General features: G+C 43.7%; 2 protein-coding genes across 2 annotated transcripts; both read right to left on the reverse strand.

Annotated features, from left to right (window-relative positions):
• Positions 1-337: 337 nt before the first annotated feature.
• Positions 338-16,947, reverse strand: prrc2a (proline-rich coiled-coil 2A). The gene is given in 20 exon segments (XM_051067904.1): positions 338-3,505; positions 3,507-3,605; positions 3,608-4,360; positions 4,362-6,363; positions 6,550-6,775; positions 7,052-7,364; positions 7,564-7,820; positions 7,986-8,538; positions 8,771-8,863; positions 9,058-9,247; positions 9,349-9,451; positions 10,065-10,216; positions 10,364-10,452; positions 10,544-10,785; positions 11,124-11,267; positions 11,362-11,443; positions 11,574-11,670; positions 11,830-12,007; positions 13,124-13,275; positions 16,793-16,947. Coding segments are annotated over 19 exon segments (5,904 nt in total). The 5' UTR covers positions 13,239-13,275; positions 16,793-16,947; the 3' UTR covers positions 338-3,289.
• An 825-nt stretch (positions 16,948-17,772) lies between these two features.
• On the reverse strand, positions 17,773-25,305 carry neu1 (neuraminidase 1). The gene is given in 9 exon segments (XM_051067905.1): positions 17,773-18,926; positions 19,045-19,212; positions 19,214-19,275; positions 19,366-19,498; positions 19,500-19,586; positions 20,350-20,532; positions 22,692-22,954; positions 23,899-24,088; positions 25,036-25,305. Coding segments are annotated over 8 exon segments (1,164 nt in total). The 5' UTR covers positions 25,123-25,305; the 3' UTR covers positions 17,773-18,926; positions 19,045-19,053.
• Between the last annotated feature and the right edge of the window lie 937 nt (positions 25,306-26,242).

The raw sequence follows: 26,242 nt of genomic DNA on the forward strand, positions 1-26,242 counted from the left end.
AATTATAACAGGTATTTTATGAAAAACAACAGATTGATTTATCAGGAAAACAATCAGTGGACTGATAAATAACAAAAATAATAATTAGTTGCAGCCTTGTCGTATTCACTTGACAACAGATTCCTTTAGAGGATAAGATTTTGTCAAACACAGGTTTAACTAATGACATTAATTTCAGCTGCATGCTGACTCCAGCTCACTGGTATTGGTTTCCTGACACACCTGCACTGAATTAAACCTGTTCTTTTTCCTGCTGTGACACGTCTCAACATGTGCTGTGACAAACAATCTTTCATCTGGCTCAAGTCTTTCAAAAGAACGAGACATGCGATTTACATTTTCCATTAAATCAAAAGTAGTTTATTTAACTTTGCCTTCTCTGTATAACTTTATTATAATAAGACACTTCTCTGCTTGTACATTGCTCCCTTGAACTAAAAATGGCAACATTTGTTTGTGGGAATGTAAGTTGGGGTAGACAAAACTTAGATACATACCAATATACATACATGTGTGTATATTACGGTTCCATTAATAAAACCATAAATGCTAAAAACAGTTTGAACCACTCCAGGTACCTTGGTAATGCTGGAAACATAGTACAATCTTTGAGTAATTTTTCTGGAATACACTACTTTTGTTTTCTTTTTAACATGGGTACATACAATAATGCGCACATCAACATTAAGAGTTAAGGAGGGATGAAGGACTCTTTGAGCCAGTGTTAAGTGTACAGCTATCAATGTATAAACCAGTAACAGGCAAGGCAAGCTGCACCCATGGGTGTGTGTTCATGACTGAGAAGAAGTCATAGTGAAAAATAAAATATGTCCAACTTCACTTGCCTGCTGAAGAATGTATGCTTAAATTACACAGAAAAAAAAAATTGGTGAAGTTCTCCACTGCATGTCCTTCATTTGAACGACGAACATATACACACAGCTGAATGTATATATGTGGATGTATTTAAGAAACAGTAGAACTGTCTTTTAATAATATTGGTTAAACCAAGTGTGGGCAAACAAGGCAGAAAAGTGCTTGCCATTCATGTTACCTCTGGTCCCCCACCCCTTCCCCAAGTAATTACACAGACATCGGAAAACGCACACATGCCACACACACATACACACTAGCGAACACGCACACACACACGTACACAAATCGTCAAATGCCCTACTCAAAAACATCCCAGAGACAATCTCCAAACTGTTGTCAGTAAACGAACAAACCCCAACTTACAGCAGTGACAGAATTGATACAGATGAGAATCGTTCACTCAGATGTCGTCTTTGCTCATTTTTTGCCATTTTTGTGTCTTTTTATGTGTGACCCAACTATGTTTACAAGTGTAATCCTACATCAATCCAATATTTCCTCAACACTCCAGGTCAGCATTATTTCTTGGAAAAACTGCATGGTGAACTGCAGAAGGTGACTCGTGTGAAAACTTTTTGTCAGCCCCCCTTTTTTCAGCATTGTCCTGAATTCAATTAGTCTGAGCTACTGGTTGCCTCCGTGTACTGAAACAGGCCATCCCGAGAAACACACATTTTGGGGGGAAAAAAAAAACTTCCTCAGACAGTCAAGGAGCTCTTGGTGATGGTGGTGAGAGTAGTAGCCCTCCCTGGTGTGAGGAGTCTTCAACTAAAGCACAGAGAGTGCATCACGGCACGAGCAGAGGGGGTGTAATAATACAATACTCAGCTTAGCTCTGTACTCTGGGCCCAGACAGAGTACCTGTCCTGTTGCATCACATGTAACTTGCCCATAAACATTGACACAAAGAAGAAGAAGAAAGGGAAAAAAAAAACAGCAACCATGGATTTTTGTACTACAAGGAGTGCTTATTAACATGTTCAATTATCTAATGAAGCATAAACAATTTATGAAAGTCAAACCTCTTTTTTTCTTTATTCTATCATGACCTACATTTTCATTAAACTCATTTTTCCCCTAACAAGAAATATAGGTAAATTTCACCTTGAGGGAGGAAAAAAAAAGTGTTTCCATAAAAATGGAAGTCACGGAGGAAATAATGGTTGTTAGAAATAAAGCCATCACGCTATTAATACAGTCTTCAAGGGGTAAACAGAACTCATGAACGAGTGAGAGTGAATAAAACTACTGTCCTTGGGGAAACTTTAGATTTTTGCAGTGTGCAGAAATTCTGCAGGCAAGGAGGATGCTACGATGAGGCCAAAAAAGACCTTTATTTCCTTAATAAAAAAAAAAAAAAAAAAAAAAAAAAGACTGACCAATAACAATGAAATGTCAGAGCAGGTCAACAACTTGTTTGGGGGGGGGGGGGGAATTCACACCATCTACCTGAATAAGCAGCAGAGACACTGATATTAAAGACAAATCAATGCGAGTGTAGGTGAGCACTGAGCAGTAGTAAGTACTTCAATGGGTCTTATCACAGTAATCATTCAAACTCTGCAGGAGACCAAAAAGTCAGCAAAAGGAGGAGTTGGAGAATTTAGTAAAAAGGTAATTTAATGACCTGCTTTGTAGAAGAAAAAACACACACCCCTACCATTTGTCAGAAGCTGAAACTCAATTGACAACGAGGCCAAAGAAAAAAAAAAGACAGAAACAAAAACATCTTATGGTACATTGTTCTTGTTAAAAGATGAAGCTGCACTCTTTCCCCCTGTGAGGGAAGTAATGCAGAACTGCACTACTGAATACCACCCAAGGCCAAAGTGTGGTAGAAATACACACAGGTACATAAATATAAAAATTAGCCCGATCCAAACATTTTTGCCAATTTAATCCCATGTTTTCATTTTGCACCCACATGACTGCATGTGTTCCATGTGTGTGGTTTTTTGTTGTTGTTTTTTTTTTTTAAAGATGTCATATTTGTGCTTGTATATGCAAGTGTGTGTGGAGATCTGTGTGAATGTCTTCTGTCAAAACGACGTGCACCTCCATCTCAGAACCACATGCTTGTCACATCCAACTGGGGGGCGAGACTCTTTGAGGGCAGGTAAAAAGGGGGGAGTAGGGGGTTGGGGAGAACGGAGAGAAAGACGGAACAAACGGAGAAATTTACAATAACGGACGGTAGATAGTTGATTGATGCAAAAGAGGGAAGAGGTGACTGGTGGGGTGGGGGAATCAGCTAAAGTGAATGTGAATACCATCTCCATATATTGTACAATGCACTAATATGTTTAGGGATGCCAACAGATAAGCCATGAAATAATGATCAAAAGGGATTAAGATGTAAAAGGGTAGGTTCTAATGTGGGTGGGGTACATCTGAAATGTTCTGATTTATTCCATCACTTCCTATTTTTCGGAGAGGGCCAGTTGCCACGCTTCTCCCCGCGGTTGCCGCCTCCGTTACCGGGCCCACCAGAGCCACCACCAGGCGGGCCACGAGGGCCCCTGCCTCCCCCACCGCCTCCGGCTCCACCGGCGTTAACCCTCCGGTTCTGTCGCTCCATACCGGGGCGCTGGCTCGAGAAGCTCCTCTTATTGGCTGAGGGCTCTTTCCCCTGTCATCTCGCGCTCGACCACGCCTCCGCCTCCGCCGCCGCCTCCTCCCCTTCCCAGGTGGTGGTGATGGTGAGAGGAATATGGCTTCCCCTCCTCCTCCTCCTCCCCTCCCTGTCTCTGAACTCAGTGAAGTCGCTGCTCTCGGAGGCGGTCTCCCACTCCTCGTTGGCCTGGTCCGAGTTCTGGTTGGTGAAGTCAGGGGACTTTGCTCCATGGCTGTGGTGGTGCTGGGGGTGGTTTGGCCCAGCATTGCCCTGGTTGTAGTGGTGATGGTGGTGACTGTTTGCATTACCAAGATGCCCTCCACTGTTACTGTTGGTAGTTAGTGTGGCATTGTGGTTAGCATTTTGGGCATTGCCCGTCATGGGAGCAGAGATGGGGGCTCCGTTACTGTCCTGAACTGAATTCAGGGAGGGAGAGGAGGGTCTTCCTCCCCCGATGACCCCCACTCCTCCATTGATTCGTGCAGCGTTCTCTCGCTCCTTCAGTCTCCTGAAGCGGGGTGGCTTGTCCTGCTGGTGCTGCGAACGCCCGTGACGGCGACGTCTAGGGGGTCGCTCAAACCCACCAGGAGGGAACCCACGGTTAGCAGGGAGAGGGAGTGCATTTGGCCCTCCAGAGTTTGACGCAGGGTTGGTTGAAGACTGCTGGGTCACAACCCCTCCATTTTCAGTGGAACCTAGAGTGGCAGGAGTTGTAGCAGGTACAGACGGCTGAGGGGGGTTGGTCCCCTGAGTTTGAGCTTGACTTGCGTCAGCTATCTTGTCCTTCTTCTCTCCACCATTACCTCCCCGGCCCAGGTCTTTAGGCCCAGAGGTTTGTGGCGGACCTTGCTGTTTCCGTGCTGAGGCTGATGACTTGGCGGGCCCACCAGTGAGAGCCTGAGCTGGGTCCAACCCGGTGTCCCCCTGGTGTTCCTCCGACATTGCCACTACTCCTGTAGATGTTGCCCCCACCACTGCCTCCACCCCTGCCCCTCCTGGAGGGAACACCCCTGGGGGTGAAGACCCGGGCCTGGGAACCTCTGGGTGGTGCAGATGGCATGTTGCCGCTGCCAGTGGTGTTGGCATTATCAGAGCCGTTCTTGGTGTTGGGTTTCTGGTTGTCTTCCTTGTCCGAGTGACCGAGGTCACTTGCACCGCTCTCACTGCCAGTCTCTGAACCTCTCTCCCTCCGTCTCTTGGGGATTTCCTCATACTCTGAACCCTCGCTGCGGGTTTCGCTTCGGTTCCTGGCCCTGGCTGGGTTATGCTGGGACCGATCCTGACCGTGCCTGCCGCCAGCCCCCTCACCCTTGGACTCCTGGTGATGGCCACCACCAACAGATGAGCGGTAATCTCTGCCGCTCCTGCCACCCATTCTGCCCCGACTGCCACCAGCGGGCCCGGCACTGGCTGTGTAGGAGCCCCGGTAACCACGCCCACGCCCGTAGAACTCTCCCCCTCGTCCTCGACTGGCTCTGCCGCCTTTGGCGGGGACTCCGTGGTGGTGGGGGGCGTTTCCTCCTCTTTCAAAGGAGCGGTCTCTGTCCCTTCTTGAGGAGGACCCTGAAAATCCTGAAGAAGTGGTGTCTACATCTTTAGGCCCTCTGCCTGACCCTCCCCCACCTCCTCCTGAGGATCGTTCTTTTCCTCCGTTTCTGGGTTTGGCTGTCTGGGCAGGCTCGTCTTTTGATGGAGCTGATGTGTTCTGAGAGTTGGAGGAGGCTTCCTGCTTCAAGGAGGCCGGCTGTCCACCATCTTGCTCTTTGTCTTTCCCAAAGCCTGGGTTTGTTTTTTCTCCTCCCTCAACTTCCCCTCCCTCCCTCTTCATCTCCTTCAGCACTGGCTTCTTGATGGGGCCAGCCCTCTTGCTGGCGTTGCCGCCTCCCGCCTGGTTGGAGGATTTGTGGTCTGATGGAATGTTGGAGGAGTCCTCCCCTCCACGGCTGTTGTTCCCACCTCCTGCATTGTTGGCCCTCCTGCCATGAGAGGACCCCCCACCCATATTGCTGCCAGGCCGTGGGCCCCACTGGGTCTCTGTCTTATGCTCCCGCCCCCCTCTTTGGTTTGATTTAGGATGGGGATGCTGCTGCTGCTGAGGCTGAGTATGACTACCATGCTGAGAGGGAGGTGGACTAGAGGTCATGGAGGAATGAGCAGCATATCCTGGGCCTGTTTTTTCCTGCTTTGCATGGGTGCTACCACCAGCATTACCACTGTTTCCTCTTTCACTGAGACTGTGCCCGATACCAGCTTCACCCTCTCTCTGAGATGGGTGATGATGCAAGGCAACTTTACCACTCCCATCCTCCCTTGCAGAAGTGGAGGAGGAGGAGGAAGAGCAGGAAGAGGAGAGTGATGGTTGGTGGAGAGGAGGAGAAGAGTCAGTCTTCTTAGCGGGGGCCTCAGCCGCCCGGTCACGGTTGTTCTCTGGCTTATGTGGGTGGAGTGGGAAGTGAGGCTGCTGGGGATGGTGGCCGTGATGGTGGTGGAGGTGAGAGTTGCTCTCAACAGGGGGGAGGTCTGCACGACCGTTGCGATCGTAGTGAGGGTGCGGGGCTCCCCATATCTGCCCCTGCTGAGATCCTCGGGGAGGCCCTTCATCCTGGTGGGTGAAGCTATGTGGCTGGTTTCCCCTCTCACTCGCTCGCTGCTGCTGCTGCTGCTGCTGCTGGTGGGGGGGCATCCTTGCACCCTGGTCAGGGAAGTTGCTGTAGTTGCCCCGCCCACCCATATAGTGATGAGGGTGGTGGCTGCCTCCCTGGGAGCCTACTTGAGTGCCAACAGGAGGTGGCGTCTGATTGGATGTCCCAGAGCTGGGCTGCTGAATGGGTGCCAATCCACCCTCTCGCATGCGGTGTGGAGGAGTGTCACTCCTAAGACAAAATAGATGGAAAGCAAACAAAACACTGAATTAAAAGGTCAATTCATCTGATCAGGCACTGCAGCACACGTGAAAATGTAAGAAAACAAAGGAGAAACTAAAAAAGAAATTCTAACAGATGTGCAGCCAAAAAGAAAACTGTTTTTTAACAGCTTGAATATCTCAGACAGATCCATACCTGGGCCCTTTGGCCACATCATCATCCTCCAATGCCTGCTTCTGCCTCAGTGGGGAAGTCAGCCCACGACCCTCCCCTCCGCCAGGGAATACCTCTGGCCCCCAGGCCAGCTTAGGATCCATAGGGGGGGTCCCACGGTGAGGATGCCCTGGATGCTGCTGCTGCTGTCTGTCGAAGGGGTCTGAACCAGATCCCCCTGAATCAGACCGCTCACGCCCAATGAGTCCTGTGATAACGAAGGATTTTTAAAAATGAATATCTAAATAGATATGCTTATATATGACATATTTGATTCAAGTTAAAAACAAGACATATTGTTGGCTGGAGTCATAACAATCCCTCTCTGGTCTGTGAGCTACCACACTGGCCCATCATTCATTAACATCTCATCTATGCTCTGTAATATGTCAGTACTGTAATATTTCTTTCATCACTGAAGTTTTGAATTGTTTATTTCCAAAGCACTCCATCAGATCTCAGTGATAACATCACTTCCACTCACCAGACGGGTGCATGCCAGCTGAATAGTAGTCCATGGGTGGAGGCCGGCCCTGCATCATGCGAGGGTCCATGTAGGACATCATCATCCAGCGTGGGTCAAAATTCATTGGCAGGGGTGGAGGTCGAACCATGTTGCCGGGCTGATACAGGGGTCCGCCCTGCTTGGGTCCAGGCCCTGGCTGGGGTGTTGAACCTGGCGAAGGACCCTGTGGAGGTTGGGGCTGAGGAGACAGCTGGCTTTGTGATGCCTGGCTGTGCTGCTGCTGCTGTTGTTGCTGCTGCTGCCACTGCTGCTGCTGCTTCAAGAGCTGCTCCTGAAGAGAGGAAAATGTGACAAGGAAAATAGAGATATAAAGGTGTTAGATGCCGGCAGTTGCAGCCAAGTACATTGCACCTTTGGGAAAATGGTGTGGCTGTTTTTTGTCACTGAATAAAACATGCAAAGAGCCGAACTAATGCAGGATTCAACAACTACTCGAGTACTTAACAGATGAGACAAGTGCACTTTCTAACCTGCTGCTGCCTCTGAAATCTAGGTGGAAGAGACTTCTGGTACTTCGAGTAACCCTGGCCAGGAGGACCACTGGCTTGACGACCTGCTGCCCCTCCAATATTCTCAATCTTCACTGGGTCAACTCCTCTCTCACTTCCACTTCCTGCACGAATGTGAGGACCGCCCATGGTCTCTTCTTTACTCTCTCCTGGTAAAGGTACGTCCAGCGTGGGCTGCTGTGGCTGTGACACAGCTGGCTGGGGACACTGTTGGGCTTCTGAAACAAGAGAGATGGTTGTGGGGTTCAATCAGGGTCATGATCAAGAAGCTTTATTTGAGCTGCCTTCTTACACACACCAGGTGTTGAGAAAGCCACATCACATTTCAGTGATATTATAATTCAGATCAGTCCTCACTGATCATGTGTGTCTGAGAAACTCACCTGCACTGGAGTCATAGCTGCTGTTGCTGCTGGCGCGCTGTCTGTCGCCGACTCCAGGGCCTGGACCTGGAGGGACAGCCAGCACTGGAGGCTCCTCAGGGTCCACACAAGGGGATGGTGGCTGACTGATGTTGGGGGAGGAGGCAGAGGCTGAAATAGATGGGCTTGGGCTGCCTGCTGTGGCAGCTGTAGAGTTTCCATCAAGGCTGGGGGTTTTACTGCTGCTACCACCTCCTCCTATGTTGCTGCCCTGCTGCTGTTGCTGCTTCTCGTCCAGCCTCTTCAGCTTCTCAGCGCAGGCTGCGCGTCTCTCCTCCTCCATTCTACGTTCTTCCTCCTCACGGCGGCGACGGGCTCGCTCCACGGCAGCAGAGATCTCAGAGGAGGACTGCTTCCTGCGTTGACGCCAAGTCTCATCCTCATCATCCCCCTGGGCCCCATGGACTAGCATGCCTGGCTGGGCGGGAGGGGTAGGGCCTCCTGCTGCTGGCGGATGCTGGGTGGGGCCAGGTTTCCCAGGGCCTAGTGAGGCACCCTGGTTGTGGGGGCGGTCCTGAACAGTTACAGAAAAGATATGATGCTATATTACAGTTTTAACTCTAGACTAGATAATATCTTTGCAATTTTGTTGAGAAACATGTGCAAATGATACATCAAGTGTAATAAAACTCAAGAGGCAAAAAGTGAAACTTAAACCTAAAGATGACTTATCTATAAGACCTGTGGGCGGCGGATGAGATAATGGTAGAAATGGTTTGTCTATGAGGCCCTATCCGGATGTCTACCTGTCGGTAAAAGGAGTAAGGCCCTTGTCCGAGGAGCGGCCCAGGTGGGGGGGAGGGCTGCTCCCGGGGACCACCCAATCCAGGCCTGCGCCCCTATATACAGGCAGACACATTTAGCCATGCTGCACCACAATACTCTACACTGACAAAAACACACACACACTAACACATCTCTGCCCACAGTTAAGTCTTTGCTTAACAATATGCACAAACTGTCCGGTGTTCTTTACACAGCTTGAGTCTGGCCTGTCTGAGCAACACCTTTTTGTTGCTGTTGAACACACTACCTGGTAGTTGGATGATGCTCCCTGGCCTCCCCAGCCACTGCCTCCCTCCTCGGCCCATCCTGGCTTACTGGAGGGAGGTTGGGGGCCATTGTCAGCATTAGAGGGAGGGGTGCGGCGGTTGTCTCCACCGCTGTCCGAGGCTCGAGAACGAGAGGCTGCAGGGGGGGCATCCTGGGACCTCTGCTGCTCACTGAGGAGAAAACAGCATTTTTTACAACACATCTAAGTATAGTTAGTATAGTATTGTTACATGTTAAGCAAAGACATCCCACACTGTTTATTAAAACATACCGCAAGTCATTCTTGCTCTCGCTTCTCTCCTCTTCCACCTCTTCCTCCCCTTCATCATCACTGAACTTCAACTTGGCGGAGTAATCAATCTCCTCATGAGCCCCTGTTGAAAAACAACAACAACAAAAAAACATCAGAGCCATGTTTGTACCAAACATCCATTCAGTCCACCTGCAGTCTGTTCATCATTCTTGACTTCAATAAACCTGATCCCCCCCACTTTCCTTCTCCCCCCTCCCTCCTCTGAGCTGGTAATAGTGACTGGAACCCCTCTGCTGGAATCAGCAGGAAATATGATAAGCAGAGACAACTGCAACATTAGAAAGCATCAGTCGCACTCACTACTCAATCATTTAGCAGCATAAGCACTAAATCAACATGCAATGCATTAGGATACTGTAATGTCAGAATCTTAATGGGGCTGAACACTCCCATGAAAGCTTCTGCAGCTCAAGCTCACTATAGCTGTGCTGTAAATTAACTGACAATGAAAACTGAAATGAAATTTTTGTTGCATCTAAATGCCACATAAATAAAACCACAACTGGTTTCTGTACATACTCATTACTTTCTTTGATAGTTTTACATCAATGTAAATTTGTTTTCTAAAAGTACATCAGATGGGTCCTTTTCCCTCCTTAGTTTTTCTCTACAATACATCTAAGCCAAGTTTAGTTATATGTTGGGTGTATATCTGTGAATGAGCATTATCTGACCTGCCCAGCCCTCGTCTCCATCGTGGTCCAGCTCATCTAGCTCCTTCAGGTCATCCTGCTTTAGGATAGAGGGTCGCTTTACCACCTCTCCACCTGCATCACGTGGGCCGCCCTGAGGCCTGCTGTCAGGACCACCCTGCCCACGAGAGAACCTGACAGAGGGGAGGAGGTTCTTTGTAAGAGATATGATGAAGATACAATAAAGCATGGCCCCATTCCCCCTTAGAAAATAAATCTTAATTGTGAACCCTCAAAATATCAAATACTAGCTGCACAATTGACTTTAACAAAGAACATACCTTGGAGCAGGCCCTTCCCCAGGTGGCGGGTACCTGTAGGGCCCCTGAGGGCCATAGGGGGCCGGGAAGGGCAGATAGGGAGGATACATCTAGACAGAAAAAACACATCAGATTCAGAGACCAAATTTTTTTTTTATATCTGAGTGAGAAACAGAGGAAAAAAAGCAGGAGGCAACTTACGAAGGGAGGCATGATCCCTCTGTATGGGGGGAACCCAGGCCCTACAGGGGGCTGGGGCAGAGGCAAGGCGGGGCTGCCTGCAGGAGGGTTCCTAGGTGGCCCGTGGGTCTGGGAGTTCGAAGGGGGGACCCCAGCTGCCCCATCCATCACCAAAACCCCAGCAGGGCCACCTTCTGCTGCCCCCTCCCCAGACAGGGTGGGTGCCAGGGCTCGGCCCCCACCGTCCCGCCAACTTGTAACGTCTGAGAACAGAAAACACAAAAGAGGACAGAGTGGTTAAGTGTATTCAAGTTAATAAACAGCAAACTATTTTTTCCCCTTTTTAAATTTGGGGTTGGCAAGAAAATGGCAACACCGACAAAAGCATAAAGAAACAACAGCACCAGTATGTACATCTTATCGGCATTGATTCGTAATAAAAGCAAAGTAATATAATAGGAAACAGTGCCACTAATGATGAACAATGACCGGACCTGTAACATACTAAAAACTGCCAATACAAAGATGATCTTGTGAGAGAAATTCCTGACCACCGATTGGCTTTAATTAAATGACCAGAGACTAAGTGTGCATCACTCACTCTGGGGGCGGAGGCTTGGTCCGGGCCCATACCACTGATCTGCAGTGCCCTGTTCTCTGCCAGCTCTGTCCTGGTCGCCAGCCGCCTGCAGGGTGGGAAATTCCTCGCGAGAGAATGGCGACGGTAGGTTTGATCCCTTTCCACCTGCGGGGTAAAAAGTGAAGATAAGGAGAGAACAATTTTCAGTGAAGCTCGACTCTGGGAAATGCATGAGAGATATACAAAAAGGAAGACTTACCATCCCCTTGTGTTCCATGTGTAACACTGGCCTGTGCCCAGGACCTTGCCCCTACGGCCTGGGTTGAAACTGGGGCCAGAGCCTGGAGGGGGGGGACACAAAGCAAAAGAGGATACTTTAAGATACATGTCAACTGTGGCTGCAATAAAACTTCCAGCACATTATTAACTCGCAATACAATTTTGCTTTCATAACACTGTGACTGTTGGCACCTCTGAAGCTGGCGGGGTTCTCGGGCGGGTCGGTGCAGGTATCTGTGAAGCCACAGGCTGCTGCGATTCCGGCTGCGGTGCTGACAATGCATCGGTACTGAAGGAGAGGGAAAAAAGTCACAAACAGGGAAGAATGATGTTAGAAAACAGAGAAACAAGCAACAGCAGAGGGACCATAAAATCATTTAACCATAAAATTAATGACAAAAACAAGTACGAGTCTAAAATGCTGGTGTATTACAGTAGACCTAGTTACCTCTTTGGGTCTGCTGGTTCCTGTTTGCTTGCCCATCCTGTGCCGTCTTTGGGAACGAGCGAGACGTTAGGGTCGTTGCCTTTGTTCTCTGCCTTCAGACTGGGCAGGTTGGCAGGGGGTGGCATACGCCGCGCGGAGGCAACTTTACCAAGAGACTGCAGGCCATGGCGGGGGGGAACTGATATGGGGAAGAGAAAGGAGGTCATTAGCACAGATGGACCACTGAAACCTGACACAAGTGAAATCTACTGGGTGTAAGGAGCGACTGGATGACAGGGTTGGCATTTGCTGCTTGCTTCACTGGAAACACAATTAGGATGCTGAACAACCAAGGATTGGTGGTTTCACTCTGATGGTTCTGATGAATATTGATTAAGAAAAAGCTTCTAGATGTTATTAAAAATCCTCAGAAAACCCACTTCAATTATAGTTCATAGAGAAGTATTAGGATATTGATGCTCACAGAAGCATGGAAAAGCCTTCCAATTCTGAAAAGTGAAGCTGTGCTGAATATCAATCCCTCATTTGTTTCCTTGAGGCTCAGAGAAACCACAGCAGTGCGCGGCTTCACTATGTAGGAGGGAGGGGGGAGTCTGTAGTTTGGAAATGGGGACAGCTGCTTAGATCTGGTGGGGACCTTCTGAATAAAACATAGACTAGGGACAGAAGTCAAACAGCGTCCACAAGTAAGCCTCTGTCTCAGGTCAGGCTCAGTGGCTCCAAGGCTCAGCTGACATATCAAGGCTCGAGAGCCAGTCGCCCTCCACGTCGTGCATAATTTCTTCCTATATGGCTACACAGACAATGTTTCGTCTCTCTAAGAGACAGGTGTAAAAGCCTATGAATAATAGCGGTAAACATCCCTAAATAACATAAACAGTATCAGCAAAAACAGGCTGGCGGGCAGATGAGCGATACAGCACATCATGCACTTCCTGTATTGAAAATCAGCACTGGAGCTATTAGGGAGACAGTCAGTTAATGCATCAAAGTTGCAGTACTTGGTGGCAGGAGACAAGGCAGCACAGCCAGGAGCTTTATAATCACAACACCAACGGGTAAATCCAACTGTGACCAGGCAGATCTCTGTCTTTAGGCTACATCTGATCAATTACATAACAAGCCGTTGTACGTTCTTGGTGGCAAAACAAAACCATCTGGCAGAATTTAAACAGAGCCTGAAAGGAAAGCGATTCTGAGGAAACCTTGGCAGAAAGACAGAAAAGGCAATCCGCTGCACTGGATGTGTCTTGTGACAATGAAAGCTAGGACATGACAGACCAAATATACTCACCAACAGGCTTTTGTGTTTCAAGGCTCTTTCCTTTGTATGTATCAAACAGGTTGAGAGACGCATACTTGGTTTTGCCTTCCTTCCCCTTTGCAGTTTGCCCAGAGCGCTCTGACATTGCGCTGTCCGCTCATTGAGTATGGTGAGCCCTGAGACTGGGAGAGAAAAGAGAAACAGATGCTGATTGTACAAGCATGAATTCAAAACAGCAAACAGAAACCGTCTCACATATCAAAATACACTGAAGACAGGATTTAATTATGGCAGTAATTCTGCCGGCTGTGTGTGGTATAATTAAGCACTTACAGTAAATTACAACACACCATTATAAAATATGTTGGCCATAGAAACAACAGCATCATAACACAAGCTGCTCTGTGAAACGTGATATACTGCAAGACAGTGATATTCAACACATAGCAACTGTGTGAGAAAGCACTCATGAAGGATAAATTTTTTTTTAAAAAAAGGATCTGTGCAGGTTTCCTGCTACTGCTCAGGTGTGGCAGCCTCATTTTTTGTGTGACTAAATGCTGATCCACAAAGAAAATAATTTTTAAAAATCTTCTCTGTAATGTAATATTTGTAAATTGTAATTTGTCTCAAAACTAAAATATTCCTCCATCTCAACAATTTTATCAATCTACCACCCAATGAGAGAGGTGGCAATTCACAGTTTTTACCCCTTGTGCACCAGTAAATCACACTGGCAGTCAATAGAACTACACAAATTTCATTTTTTAAAAATACATTTTACTCTTTACTTAGATTTACAAGATAAATGGATGAAAAAAAGCACATGAAAATATTTTTAATACCAGCACACTTACAAAATTTACAAATAAACTTGTGTTTAAAAACTTTTTTTTTTTTCATTTTAATTTTTTTGACTGGCATTTTCAATTTATGCCACTTGAGTAAAAACAGAAAGCTACCGACTGCTCGGCAAAACAACTTGACTTCAAACAATGTGAACAAGTTCAAAAACTTAATCAATATACAGATTATACACCATCCACAACCCAACTAAAATATCTAAGTTTAAGGAACTTTTCAATCATATGTTTGTGCCTGAAGATATGTTTTTTCCCAATCCATAGTAATGACAAAAATAAGATTTTGGGTGGCATCCCAAGGATCTGACTGTTACAGATACTGGTCGAGTCAGATGTGTTGACATGCCTCCCCTTATATGACAATAAAAGATCAGTCGCATTTCTATTATTTGCAATAAATAGAGAAGAAAGTCCTTGTTCCAGGCAATGACTACCTAAAGGCCATTTTGGTATCATCCTGATCACGTGTTTCTCATATACATACACGATGAAAGCTTAATGTGCTCTGCATGGGCAATCGTGGCACCTGCATTTATGCAGCTTTACACAGGGGTAGGTGTATGGGTATTTCAGCACTAGGGATAACTTAGGCATCCTCTTTAAAAGTCATCTTATCTTTATACTAATTTGTACCCAGAGCAGATTCAGCATTATGCCTTTACAAGTTCAGTTTACTGTCAGCAGCCTTTGTATAGTGCATGACTAAATGCCTCATCACTGGAAACACTGTACAAAGGGAGGGGGGGGGGGCAGAACCATGGTTTCTATGGTAACACATTATAAATGATATTCCTCTATGCTTTGCCTTGAGACAGCGTTAGCTCCATGGAAACTGCCAGGGCCTTTAGCTTGAACTCATCACATCAATAAAACACACTGCGCCGACATCTGTCCAATTCAGTATGATTTGGCTGCATCCAGCAAGTTGAACTGCTGCCCCCTTCCCCACTCCACCCAACTCCCATTAGGCACAATTACTGATAACAGATGATTCGTCTAAGATTGTTATGCTACAAATAACACAAGTCATTTCATTCACCAGCTTTGAATGAAGTAGTGAAATGATGCGGGCCAGTGCAAATGGTCCTTGACTTGAAGAGCAATTTTTAGAGCTAAACAAAGACTTGTACTGTATCATAATGATCCATGTATATTTTAGTAACTGAAGAATTAATGGACTCCAAAGTCATAACAGCTCTATTAGTCTTTAGTATATCTGAATCACAAGTCTAGTGAATACATGGCTGCGACAAGGCTAACACTAGTAATAGGTTAAACATAGTCACATCCACTGTTGCTCATCATAACAGGGATGAATGTGAAACCACAATCAAAACAATGCTGGGAGACACAAATGTAAAAGCAACTGCGCACTGATATTCAGTTTAATAACATAAATGCACCATGCCTGCGCTACACACACGCACACACACCCATCAGAGCAGAAAACAAATAACACAAACTGTTTCACAGGATGACTACCGGGCAGCAGCACCGCACTGTGCCTCAACAGCCAGATGAGATTAGAAAATTAGGTCGTGGGATGGCTGATCAGCTGCATGTTGTGTGGGGATTAACGGGGGCCAGCAGCTACACTACCAAACCATAACTGCAGCAACGTACACCACAAAGGGGCCTTGTAAAGCTAACGGTAATGATAAGCACTAAAAACGTACGATCGTCTTTGGATGAAATCGGCTGGTATGAAAGCAGCAATTGCAATCAGGGCGTTAAATATATATAAGACACAAGCTACAGAGTAAGACATCTTTATTATGGTGCTAACTAACTAGCAGGCTAGCACAGGGCCTCGGTGTTGGCGTTGGGAGGGGGACTGCGTTGATGTTTCATAATGCATTTTCAACACTTTGCGGTAACATTAGCTTATGTTACAAGCTCTTCAACCCTGCAAGATGCCACGTTTTGAATCACACATACACACACGCTGACATCTGGACAACTGGGCCTTTTTCACCAGACGTGTAGCTTGCCTGTCGTTCGCAGGAGGCTCAGGACAACGCAGAAAAAAAGATTTTATTAGGAGAACAAAACAAAATGGCGCTGGAGACAGGCCCGGTGCATACTAACGTTATCACAGACCGGCTGTGTAGCATACATGCCAACTTGCCATCGCACGGCTGATATTTAAAAACACCGACAACGCGGAGAAAGTAGAGACGGTTGTCGTAAATCTAAAAAACGAAATACACAACAGTTTTAACAGTCAGCGTGGCGTAAACTGACTAAAGCTACACCATTAGCTTCCAGGCTAACGTTTATCCGCTAACATTAGCTACGTGCAGTCTTAAATCGTTGGCAGCAAAACGGTATAGATATTTTCACAACAAACTTAACTTAGAAGCCAATATCACAGAAAAATTAACACGTGTGGTTATTCCCAACGCGATTTCACTCAATCTTTATCTATGACAAACGCTAGCCGAGCTAGGCTAACGAGCTAGGCAACCACCTAACGTTGGCTAGCAACAACAACCGAAAAAAAGACTGTCCCTCTACATAAACATCCTCTCCGGTCAGCTAAATCTTTATCCAAGGGTGGTGGTGATAATTTCAGGGCAGTATAATGTAAACGGCTTGGTATCTGCATAAACATGCAAAATGTTCCGGACACTGACCTGGTCTTGTCCCGACTTGTCTCGAGGTTGTACCGCAGAGTGAGGTTAGCTAGGCTATCGCGTAGCTTTCTAGCAAGTGACCCAGCTAGCTAAGCAGCGTTATCCTCCTGCATGGTTAAACACACACGGTCTTTACAGTAAAACCGCACTAACTTCGGTACGGATAGCACTATATAGACAAAAGAAAATGTTCGGCTTACTTGCACTCCTTTTCTTTTGCTTTTTATTTCCAAAAAATAAATGAAAAGGGGGGAAAAGAAAATTGTGATCCTGGACTCGATCCGTCACCTAAAGAGCCGTCAACGGCTACTGAGTTGTTTCATGAGATGGGAGCCGTTTGGGACCTCTACTGTACGAGAGAAATGCGACTCTTATGTTTGAAAAAAACATTTGAAACAAAGTTTAACACCACAATATTAATTACTTTATAGGCTGAGTTTGATTTTAAATATGCTCTCACTTGTGATTTATCGACTGTCTTTGAAGTACCAGTCATAATTAGATATCACCATTATGAAGAGTGAAGGTGAAATATGCAAACTGTATGTGTGGGAAAGCAAAGAAAAAGTCTCTTCAACACTGCAGAGAAATAAAAAAAAACAACAACAACACACATTTCACCTATACCAAAAAATGCAGCTGCTGCTATTTTTATATTGCACTTGGTCAAATTGTGATTTCAACGATATTTCAGTTAATTGTTCAGCTGTGGCTCTTTATGGATCTGGCTCTATGTTTGGTCACTGCTGTAGAGTGAATGCAGGACTGATGATGTGATGGATGAATCTAAACATTTAAAATGCCTAAAACTTTTGCACAGTATTGTATATATACATAACAAATAACATAACAACTGTTTATTTTGGAATGATCAGCACATTAATTTTAATTATTTGCTTTGTAAGTTCCAAAATATCCTTGGAAATTGTGGGTAATTTTTTTTTTTTTTTTTAAAGTAGGCTTCGGTACACATATATAATGTAATATCAGGGACATGCAGGGAAAAGATACAGCTGGAGTTAAACTAATAGAACAGATTTATCAGCTGTAACTATCTGATATCTTTTCTTCCACCCTGATTTAAATCAAACTGTTCCCCTCTATTATAATCACTGACAAAAAGCACTTCACTGGGAGGTAGTCTCTCTCATCATCTGAACAGAAACAGTGACACTTGCTGTCAGTGTTGCAGTGATTTTTATTGTAGTTATTGCTCATTAGAATTGTTAGATTGACACAATAAATAAAGCAGTGTGAAATTGTTATAAAACAACATAACCCTGTGTACAATGCTGCTAATACAGGGCATAAATGGACACTTGATTAGACAATTAAAGAGACTGATTACCATTCAGACCCATTACAAAATATCAGAATACATTTCTATACAAAAGAGGATACTTTGGCTACATTACGTGCTTACCTCTTCACTCTCCACTCTCACATTCACACACACAGGCTCACTTTTTTTAATTACACCCATTGTTTTTCTAAAACCACTCGAGAAAATGGAAACAGTATTCAAGTGCAGTTTCACACACACAAAAGGCTATTAACATTATTTTACATGTTCTGTTTTTTTTAAAGGCAGAACAAATTTCAATCAGCATGACTTCATGGCACACTCACATTTTAATAAAGGCAAAAAAAGTCTGCATAGTAATTACAAGCCCAGACCCATATGAGATTTGAAAATAGGCCACTTCAGTATAAAAGTATCATCTGAGCGAAGAAGAATAATTTCACACCAGTACCAAGTATACAGTGAATCTGACAGTTAATCTATTCCAGAGGTGATTAAAATCTACAGTATACTGCATTAAGATCTTTTTTCATTTCATGAAACCCCACAGATCAAACAGTTTGTCATTAGTCTGACTCTGCATGAGAGAAACTGATGTGATACTGTACTGTATCCCTATTGTAATTTAAAATGAGGTGTTGTTGTCAGCTTGAAAAAAATATTTACATGACAGTATGGTTCATGTCGATTGGAAGCTGGTGTCTCTGGCCTGTAAAATAGTCTCTGCTCTTTAGCTCCATCATATTTTTTCTTTTCTAGAAGCAAAGGAGCTCAAAAAATATTTGTGGCTGTGCAAATGTTAAGCAAAACACACATATTTGACAAAACAGAATAGAAAGACAAAAAGGTATTTGCAGATAGATTCAACATAGGCCAAACACAAACTATTGGACAATCGTGCTGCTGAGCCTCCTGTTTCCCCATATTTAATATCACAAAGTGAGTTTTATAAAGTCTTTGATTTTCTTCCTGAGAGAGTCGTAGGAGGAAACAACCTCTTCCTGTTTCCTTTTCCCTTCAGCATTTGGAATCTGGGAGACAAAGAGAAGGAGGAATGAAAACAGGAGTCGTGCTCAGATACTTCTTCTGAGAGTATACAAATCAGTCTTTGTGAATCGACTGCTGACGTTCATCACCTTACCATCCTACTCATGCGTACTACTGGCCTCCGTACAGGTGGATCTTGGCGAACGACACAGTCTCATCATAGACCTTGTGGCCCTTCTCGTAGATGATAAAGATGTACTTCCTGTCCTCTGCAGAACCACTGTTCAGGGTTGTGATGGAGGAGTAGCCGCTTGGCCCCGCCCATATCTGGAACGACTTTATTCTCCCAGGATTTACCATCGGTCAGCGACCAACGTAAGGTTAGGTTAACTCCTGAAGGAGATACAGGAAGAGGTTGGTGTGCTTGTCAGAGCTGAAACGATCAGTTGATTGACTGTGACTCTTGGTGTTGGCGGTTCTTACTGTGTTGCTCGTTGGAGGGGTTGGTGAAGTACATCACGCCGTCTTTCTGCAGAGCTCCAGCTGCTACTACGGGATCCACCAGCGTGTAGTCGAAGATCAGGTCGTCCACAGGCAGGGTCAACCCCCCGTCGCGGACTGCGCACCACTATGCGACACCTGCAGTGGTAGTTGTTCTGGTTCCGCACATTGATAATGATGCTGCCGTCTGGCATCTCAACCGGCTGCAGAGGAGCAGAGAGGGAAGAGGGGGTTTAACGTGATGGTGTGTGAAAAATCATTAACTGATATTCTTAACCTGTGTCCCAAGCTGAAGTCACACAGTGTTTAACATCAGATGTTTTAAATAGACATTTTTTTGGCCACTAGAAGGCAGAAGAACTCTACAACAAGCTGACAGATAAACAGCTGTTGTCAGAGCAGTCATGTCAGAAATGATTTACCATTCACACATCCAGCAGACACAGTGTAACATTAACCTTCAGTTCAAGTTGAGTTTCTGTCCGACTGACAAATTAAAGTATGCTGGGGTTTTTTTCCACCTTTAACTCCTCTCTTAACTGGTAGAACTATTTGAGAGCTAGTTGCTAACTTTAGCTGCTGTTTGCTGCTTGACAGGCAGCATACAGTGGGTTTACCAGAGATCTAAATATATAAAAAATTTTTTTTTTTTTTACTATAAAACGCCTTCCAACTGCTCTTGGCTTGATACAAGTATGTAAACTAGACTGAAACATCCAAAACAGAGAACCAAACGAGGCTAAAAAGATCAGTAAAGCTGAGTTCTCTGTGGGTTTTACATTACACAAACCCATTTGATTCATTTTTAATATGTGGGATATTTTGTTGCTGCCATGAGATGTTGTTTCATGAGGTCACATTTTCATGAAGAAATAAAGATGTAACTTTTTAAACTTGTGTTGCAGACTACAGACAGTGCCCAGTTATTACAAACTAACCCTTTCACAAACAGCAGGAAACACACACCTGGCACTCGTCAGGGTTGAAGTCCTGTGCCCTCTTCTTCTGGTTGTAGGGGATGCTTTTCAGCGCTGCGCCGTTGTACCAGTTATGCCCGTGGTCGTCGCTCAGGATGCAGAAAACGCCGTCCCCCTCTAATGTTCCATGGCCACAAACCACCAGCCTCCCCTTCGCTGGCTCATAACGCTTCTGTAGAGAAAAAGACGCAAAGCGATGCAGACGCAGTACACAACAGAAATTAAATCAAATTCTGTAAATCAGACCTGTATGTGAGGATCTAGAGTGAATAAAGCAGCAAAAACATCTCTCTGACATCCACATCTCATAAAATAAACTCAGAATAACAGTCACATATTCTGTTTGATCTGCTGAAATCTGATGTTAAAAACTGTGTGCAAACTATAACAGCTCATAATGTCTGATGCAGAAGCTCGACTCAGACCATGGAGAGGGATAAACCACTAATGCGCACAATTACAGCTCCCCTCCGATTATATTATTCTGTTCTGCTGCTGCAAACATTTCAAATGTGCTTGTTTAAAGAAGCTAAAAATAAAGCTCCACGTCCAATTAATTTTAATAACATGACACAATACAACAAGGCTCACATTAGGAGAGGAAATTTTTGGATACCCAAATAACAAGACGTTTGCAATTTGCAGGTTTAAACAAACAAGGATGAGGTGATTACCATGTAAATATACCACTGATCATCTCATACTGATGGTTCGTTAACCTAGATCACAAATATTGCATATACTGTTTGTGTTAAGTCACTATCAGATTGCTACAACAGGAGTTTGACTGATTGAAAGATAAGGGCAGACAAAATAATGTAAAAAACAAAGTTTTTAGAACATTTACTTGAGTAAAAGTAGAAATACCAACATGTAAAACTACTAAAAAGTACAAGTCCTGCATTCAGAATATTACTTAAGCAAAAGTCCATGTGTATTATCAGAAAAAGTCACTTAGTGTTTAAAAATAAAAACACTCACACTTTGCATTTTAATACATTATTGATTTGTTACTAATTATATATCAAAGTATAAGCAGCATTGTGAAGTAGAGAAATGGTTTAACCAATAATAATGCATCATATTCTATAAAGCGATGATACATTTTGGATGTAAAACCTTAATTGTCCTGCAGCCACACAGGTGTTTTCACTCAGTGTTTAATTAGATCTCCTCTCAGGACAGTGTGGGTGTATACAAACTGTACTTGATTGACATCTCCCTCACCTGTTGATTTTGTTGCACCTGTTGGAGCAGGGGGTACTTACCACATTATTATTACATTATCATCATTATTTCTAAGTGTTTTGGGGGGGTTGTTTTGCCTTTACTGACAGTCTACAGCAGAGAGCTGTGGTGAGAAAGAGGCAGGAAATGACACACGACAAAGATCCCTGACTAGATGCCCTGTATGAAGTTATGCAACGTGCTGTGGTTTGTGGTTAGCACCAAAACTCTCAGTCCACCAAGACTTTCTGTAATCACTCTTATTAGTGCATAGTATGTTAGGTGAAATCACATAATTCCCAACAGAGCTGCCAAGGTCAGTTACCTAACTACAAGTCTAATCAGTCAGAGTTATTGAAATCAGCTGAGTAACCCTGTGACTGTAACTGTCAAACAAATATAATCAAGTAAAAAGAACAATACTTCTGCCCTGAAATAGTGAAGAATACACTGGAAAAAAAGGTTTCATGACAACTAAAGCAGCATCTGTCGATCCTCTACTATCAGTATTTAAATGCTTGATCATGTCCCTGCTCAGTTCCACCTTGTGATGGCTCTTCCTCTTTGTGGGTACAGTTTGTCTGAGACTGGCATATTTAGCCACGAGTGTCTAGAGTGCTACTGCTGACATAATAAACTGTGATATTATTTTTATTTTATAATTATTTAATAATTTTTTTACTTCAGAGTTCCCGTCTATTTTAATCTATTCACAGTCCACGATGTGTTCACATTATTTTGTCTACACTCTGTACTTTAACCTGTTATATCATCCAGGTTTACAGGATGAACTTGAAAGTAGAACTGAGAGACTTTTCACTTCTTATATTGCAGCACATTCAGTCTAAAAACAAAAAATACACTTTCTCTTCTCATGCAGTACTAAAACTGTTTTGTTAATCAGGATCAGTCAAATTCAGACAACAATACCCCTGCAGATCTCACTTTAACACCTGTAATCACCACCAGTATGTGAATGACTAACTGGTTATAATTGGTAAAATGCAGCATACAGGTCATTTAGCTTAAATTTTAGCTCAGTTTACAGCTAGAAAACACCTCACCTACGACCTCTCGCTCCTCAGTACCGTATCATTCTCTCACCTGGATGCCGAAGCCCGGCCCGCCAACGAAGTTCTTGATCCCGAGCTGGACCGAGAGGTTCCTAGGTGGGCTCCAGGTGAGGCCGTCGTCCACGCTCTCCACCATCATGGTGCTGGACGGCCTGCAGAGGTAGAGGTGGAAGCAGATGGTGTAGATCAGAATCACCGAGCCCACCTCCTCGTCCACCACCACCGAGCCCAGGTTCAGGCCGTCCGGCTTCGTTCCATCGTCGACAATGAATGTGGTCGGGGACCAGGTGGCTCCTGGAGGGATGAAGGAGAGAGAGTAGAGGATGAGGAGGAGGTCAAGAGATAAGATTCTACATTAACTACACTAATTTAACTCCAGACTTGTTTCTGAATTAAACAGTATCTGTTAAAACTGTTTACTGTGGTTGGTTTTTAAACTTCCCTCCAGTTTTCAACCTCAGTATCTGGATTTGTTCTCGGTTTCTGCTCCTGTCTTTTATGCACATTTTATTACAAGATTGTGCTGGAAAACACAACAACAACAACAACAACAATTACTGTAAATATTAATATTTCAGACAGTAAAGTAGTCTTGATTGTATTTACTCCCACCATGTCTTGATTTGTACTGTAACACGGATTGGGCATCAAGCCTAAATCCTTTTTTGTCATTTAGAAGGATTATCACAACTGTCACGTAGAAATAGCTGAAATCAAAAATTTGCTATCGGTATCAAAAGTCAAGTATCGTCTTGGCAGTAATATTGTAAATTATAAAATGATTCCCACCTCTAATTGTGAAAATACTGTGAATCTGTGGTCTTTTTTTATCTGTTCTTGTTTCTGCATATTGAGCTTCAAGGTTCATTTTTGACCATGGAAAAAATAATTTGATTTAAAAAGAAATCTTGCATGACTTGAACAAACTCTATCCACTGATGAAAGCCAAGAGACGTGGCTGAAAGCTCCAGAAAAGTCAAGTAACTGGACCTAATGATAGGATTTTTTTTTTTTTTTTTTTACAAAATGCTAAATGTTTTTTATTTACTTTAGTGTTAATGATGTTTTCTGATCAATCTAACTGATAATATACTACAAATTAAAGTCTAATGAGTCTATTAATTGTCAAGTGATTGATAACTATTCTATAGTTTGTTGTTATTGAGTGACAATATAGACCACTAACCACTCTGTTAATATGTTAGTGATCACATGACTGTCTGAGTGGTCGTTCCTGCCTTTGTCTGTGGACCGCCGCAACGCGATGAACTTCGCTCCCACATCGCTGGAGGACGACTTCCTGCCTTCTGCGAAAGCCAGCAGGCTTCCCTTGGGGGTGAAGGTGAGCAGAGGGATCCTGTAGGTGTTTACCTGCCCCTGGGCTCCACTCACCCACAGCAGCTGCTCCTCGTACAGCAGAGGGTCGATCTGGGCAGAAGGGCAGAGAGAGATGATGAGAGGGAGTGGAGGAGGAGAAATGCTGACAGAAGCAGGCAAGTGTGGGCGAAACCAGTCTGGGAAGAAAATGATCTTCATGATGCGTCAGGTGTCAGGTTACACGATCAGGTGATGATCCCACTTTCAGTTCAGGAAGTGTTTATACAAACAGTGCTATAAAGTTTTAACCACAGTGTTATAACGTATAACGCCACAAGGCCGCAAAAGCTTTCCTTCCTACAGAGTTGACTGAATTCTTAAGTACAATGCTACAAATTAAAGTCTAATGAGGTACCTGTACCTGTACTTTACTTGTGTCTCTTCTTTTGGTGGATATTTATACCAATACTCCACCATATTTCAGTGGGAAGTATTGTACTTTAACTGCACCGTAATGATTTGCTTACTTTACAAATTATGATTTTTACACACAAAACAAATGGCGAGGTTATAAATTGTGATGATTTTTATAACTTAAAGTACCTAATAGTAAATAGGAATAGAGCAAATGATTAGTTGATTGGTAGTAAATAACTAGCAACTATTTTAATTAACTGTTCAAGTCATTTTTCATGACAAACATTTCATGGTTGCAGCTTCTCAAATGTAAGTGTTTGCTGCTTTTCCTTTCGTCATCTTGAGGTTTGGACTATTGGTTAAACAAAACAAACAGTGTGAATGTGTCAGCATTTTTTGATCTTTTACAAAACCAAAGAATCAATTCACCTGATGATGAGATTGGGGAAACAATCCTTTTCTTGTATACATTTTCCTAATTATACTAACATTTTGAATGAAGGGCTTTTACTTTGGAGTATTGGTGCATTAATATCAGTACTTTTACTAAAGTATATACTTCCTCTGAGTACTACACAGCTGCAGGGCTTCTGTATTGTACAGTAAATGATATTTTTGCAGGTAACGGCAGTTCACTGTACCTCTCCAGGGTTGAGGACACAAACACAGGGAGACAACATAGCGGACAGGAGTAACGACAGAGCAGCGAGCCGGCTTCCGGTTTCCATGTTAGCTCTACGTCCCGAAACCTTCTTCTTTACTCTGACAGACGAGCGAAGAGACGAGCTGTCGAAATAAATCGACAAAAACAGAACTAAGGATCGAGACAAAGACGGAAATACTCTCCTCACACCATCCACGTTGGGAGCCAAAATTCAGCCTCTAGTTTTAGTCATATGACCAAGGTGGACGGTCACATGACTACCGCCCACCAAAATAAAAGAGGAAACTATGATTAAACATTACAATTAGATTTTATGAAAATTTTAATTTTTTTTATTCTTTATTTTAGATTATTGTATTTATTTAGTTTACATTTTGCTATTTTTCTCACACACCGTTCTTTATATCGGTCCCTTGTTTGTCGAGTTGTTTTCGATTGATAAAGTTTTGACAAAAAAGAAAGCAGATCTTTTTTTTAAATAGACAAATAAAAGGCACGCACAAAATACCATGTAGATTAATAAAGCAAAGACAGCAGGAAAAAGCAGGAATATTAAAATATTATATATATATATATATGTAATTAAGTAATGTGTCAAACATATATTTTATCATATGACTATACTGTTTTTTTCTGGTAATATAAATAACTAAATATAACTATGAATGATATAATATATAATGTAGTGTAATTACTTGAATATAATCTACCTTTTTATCACACTTACTAATTTTATCCACACGGGGGCACAATTTTCCTAAAACAACACACCAGTGTAGTTATAATGATGGTGACTGAGTTGAACCATGCTGTAAGCATGTTGTAGAATAACACAAAATAATAACTCTTGTACTAAGACAATCTGGAATTTAATTAAAATTATGAAACAATTCAAAGATTTAATATTTATTGAAATTAAATGTGGCAGCAAAAGGCAAAAAAGGTTGTTTTGATGTCATATGAACAAATGTCAATTAATTTGTGAAGTTCAAGTTTATTTGTAGACAGTCTCATGCAAAAACTATTCAGTGTGTAGCACAGAATGATAAAGCAGAAGACAGTAAGTTAAAACACAGATACAGACAGGGAGTAAATAACATATACACACATATATATAACAGTGACCAACAAAGTAAGAACTACATAAACATCTTCTGGGATTCTGTTAAACACTGAGTGCTCTA

The sequence above is a fragment of the Lates calcarifer genome, linkage group LG3 (genome assembly GCF_001640805.2).
Source record: "Lates calcarifer isolate ASB-BC8 linkage group LG3, TLL_Latcal_v3, whole genome shotgun sequence".
In the NCBI taxonomy this organism is placed as follows: Eukaryota; Metazoa; Chordata; class Actinopteri; family Centropomidae; genus Lates; species Lates calcarifer.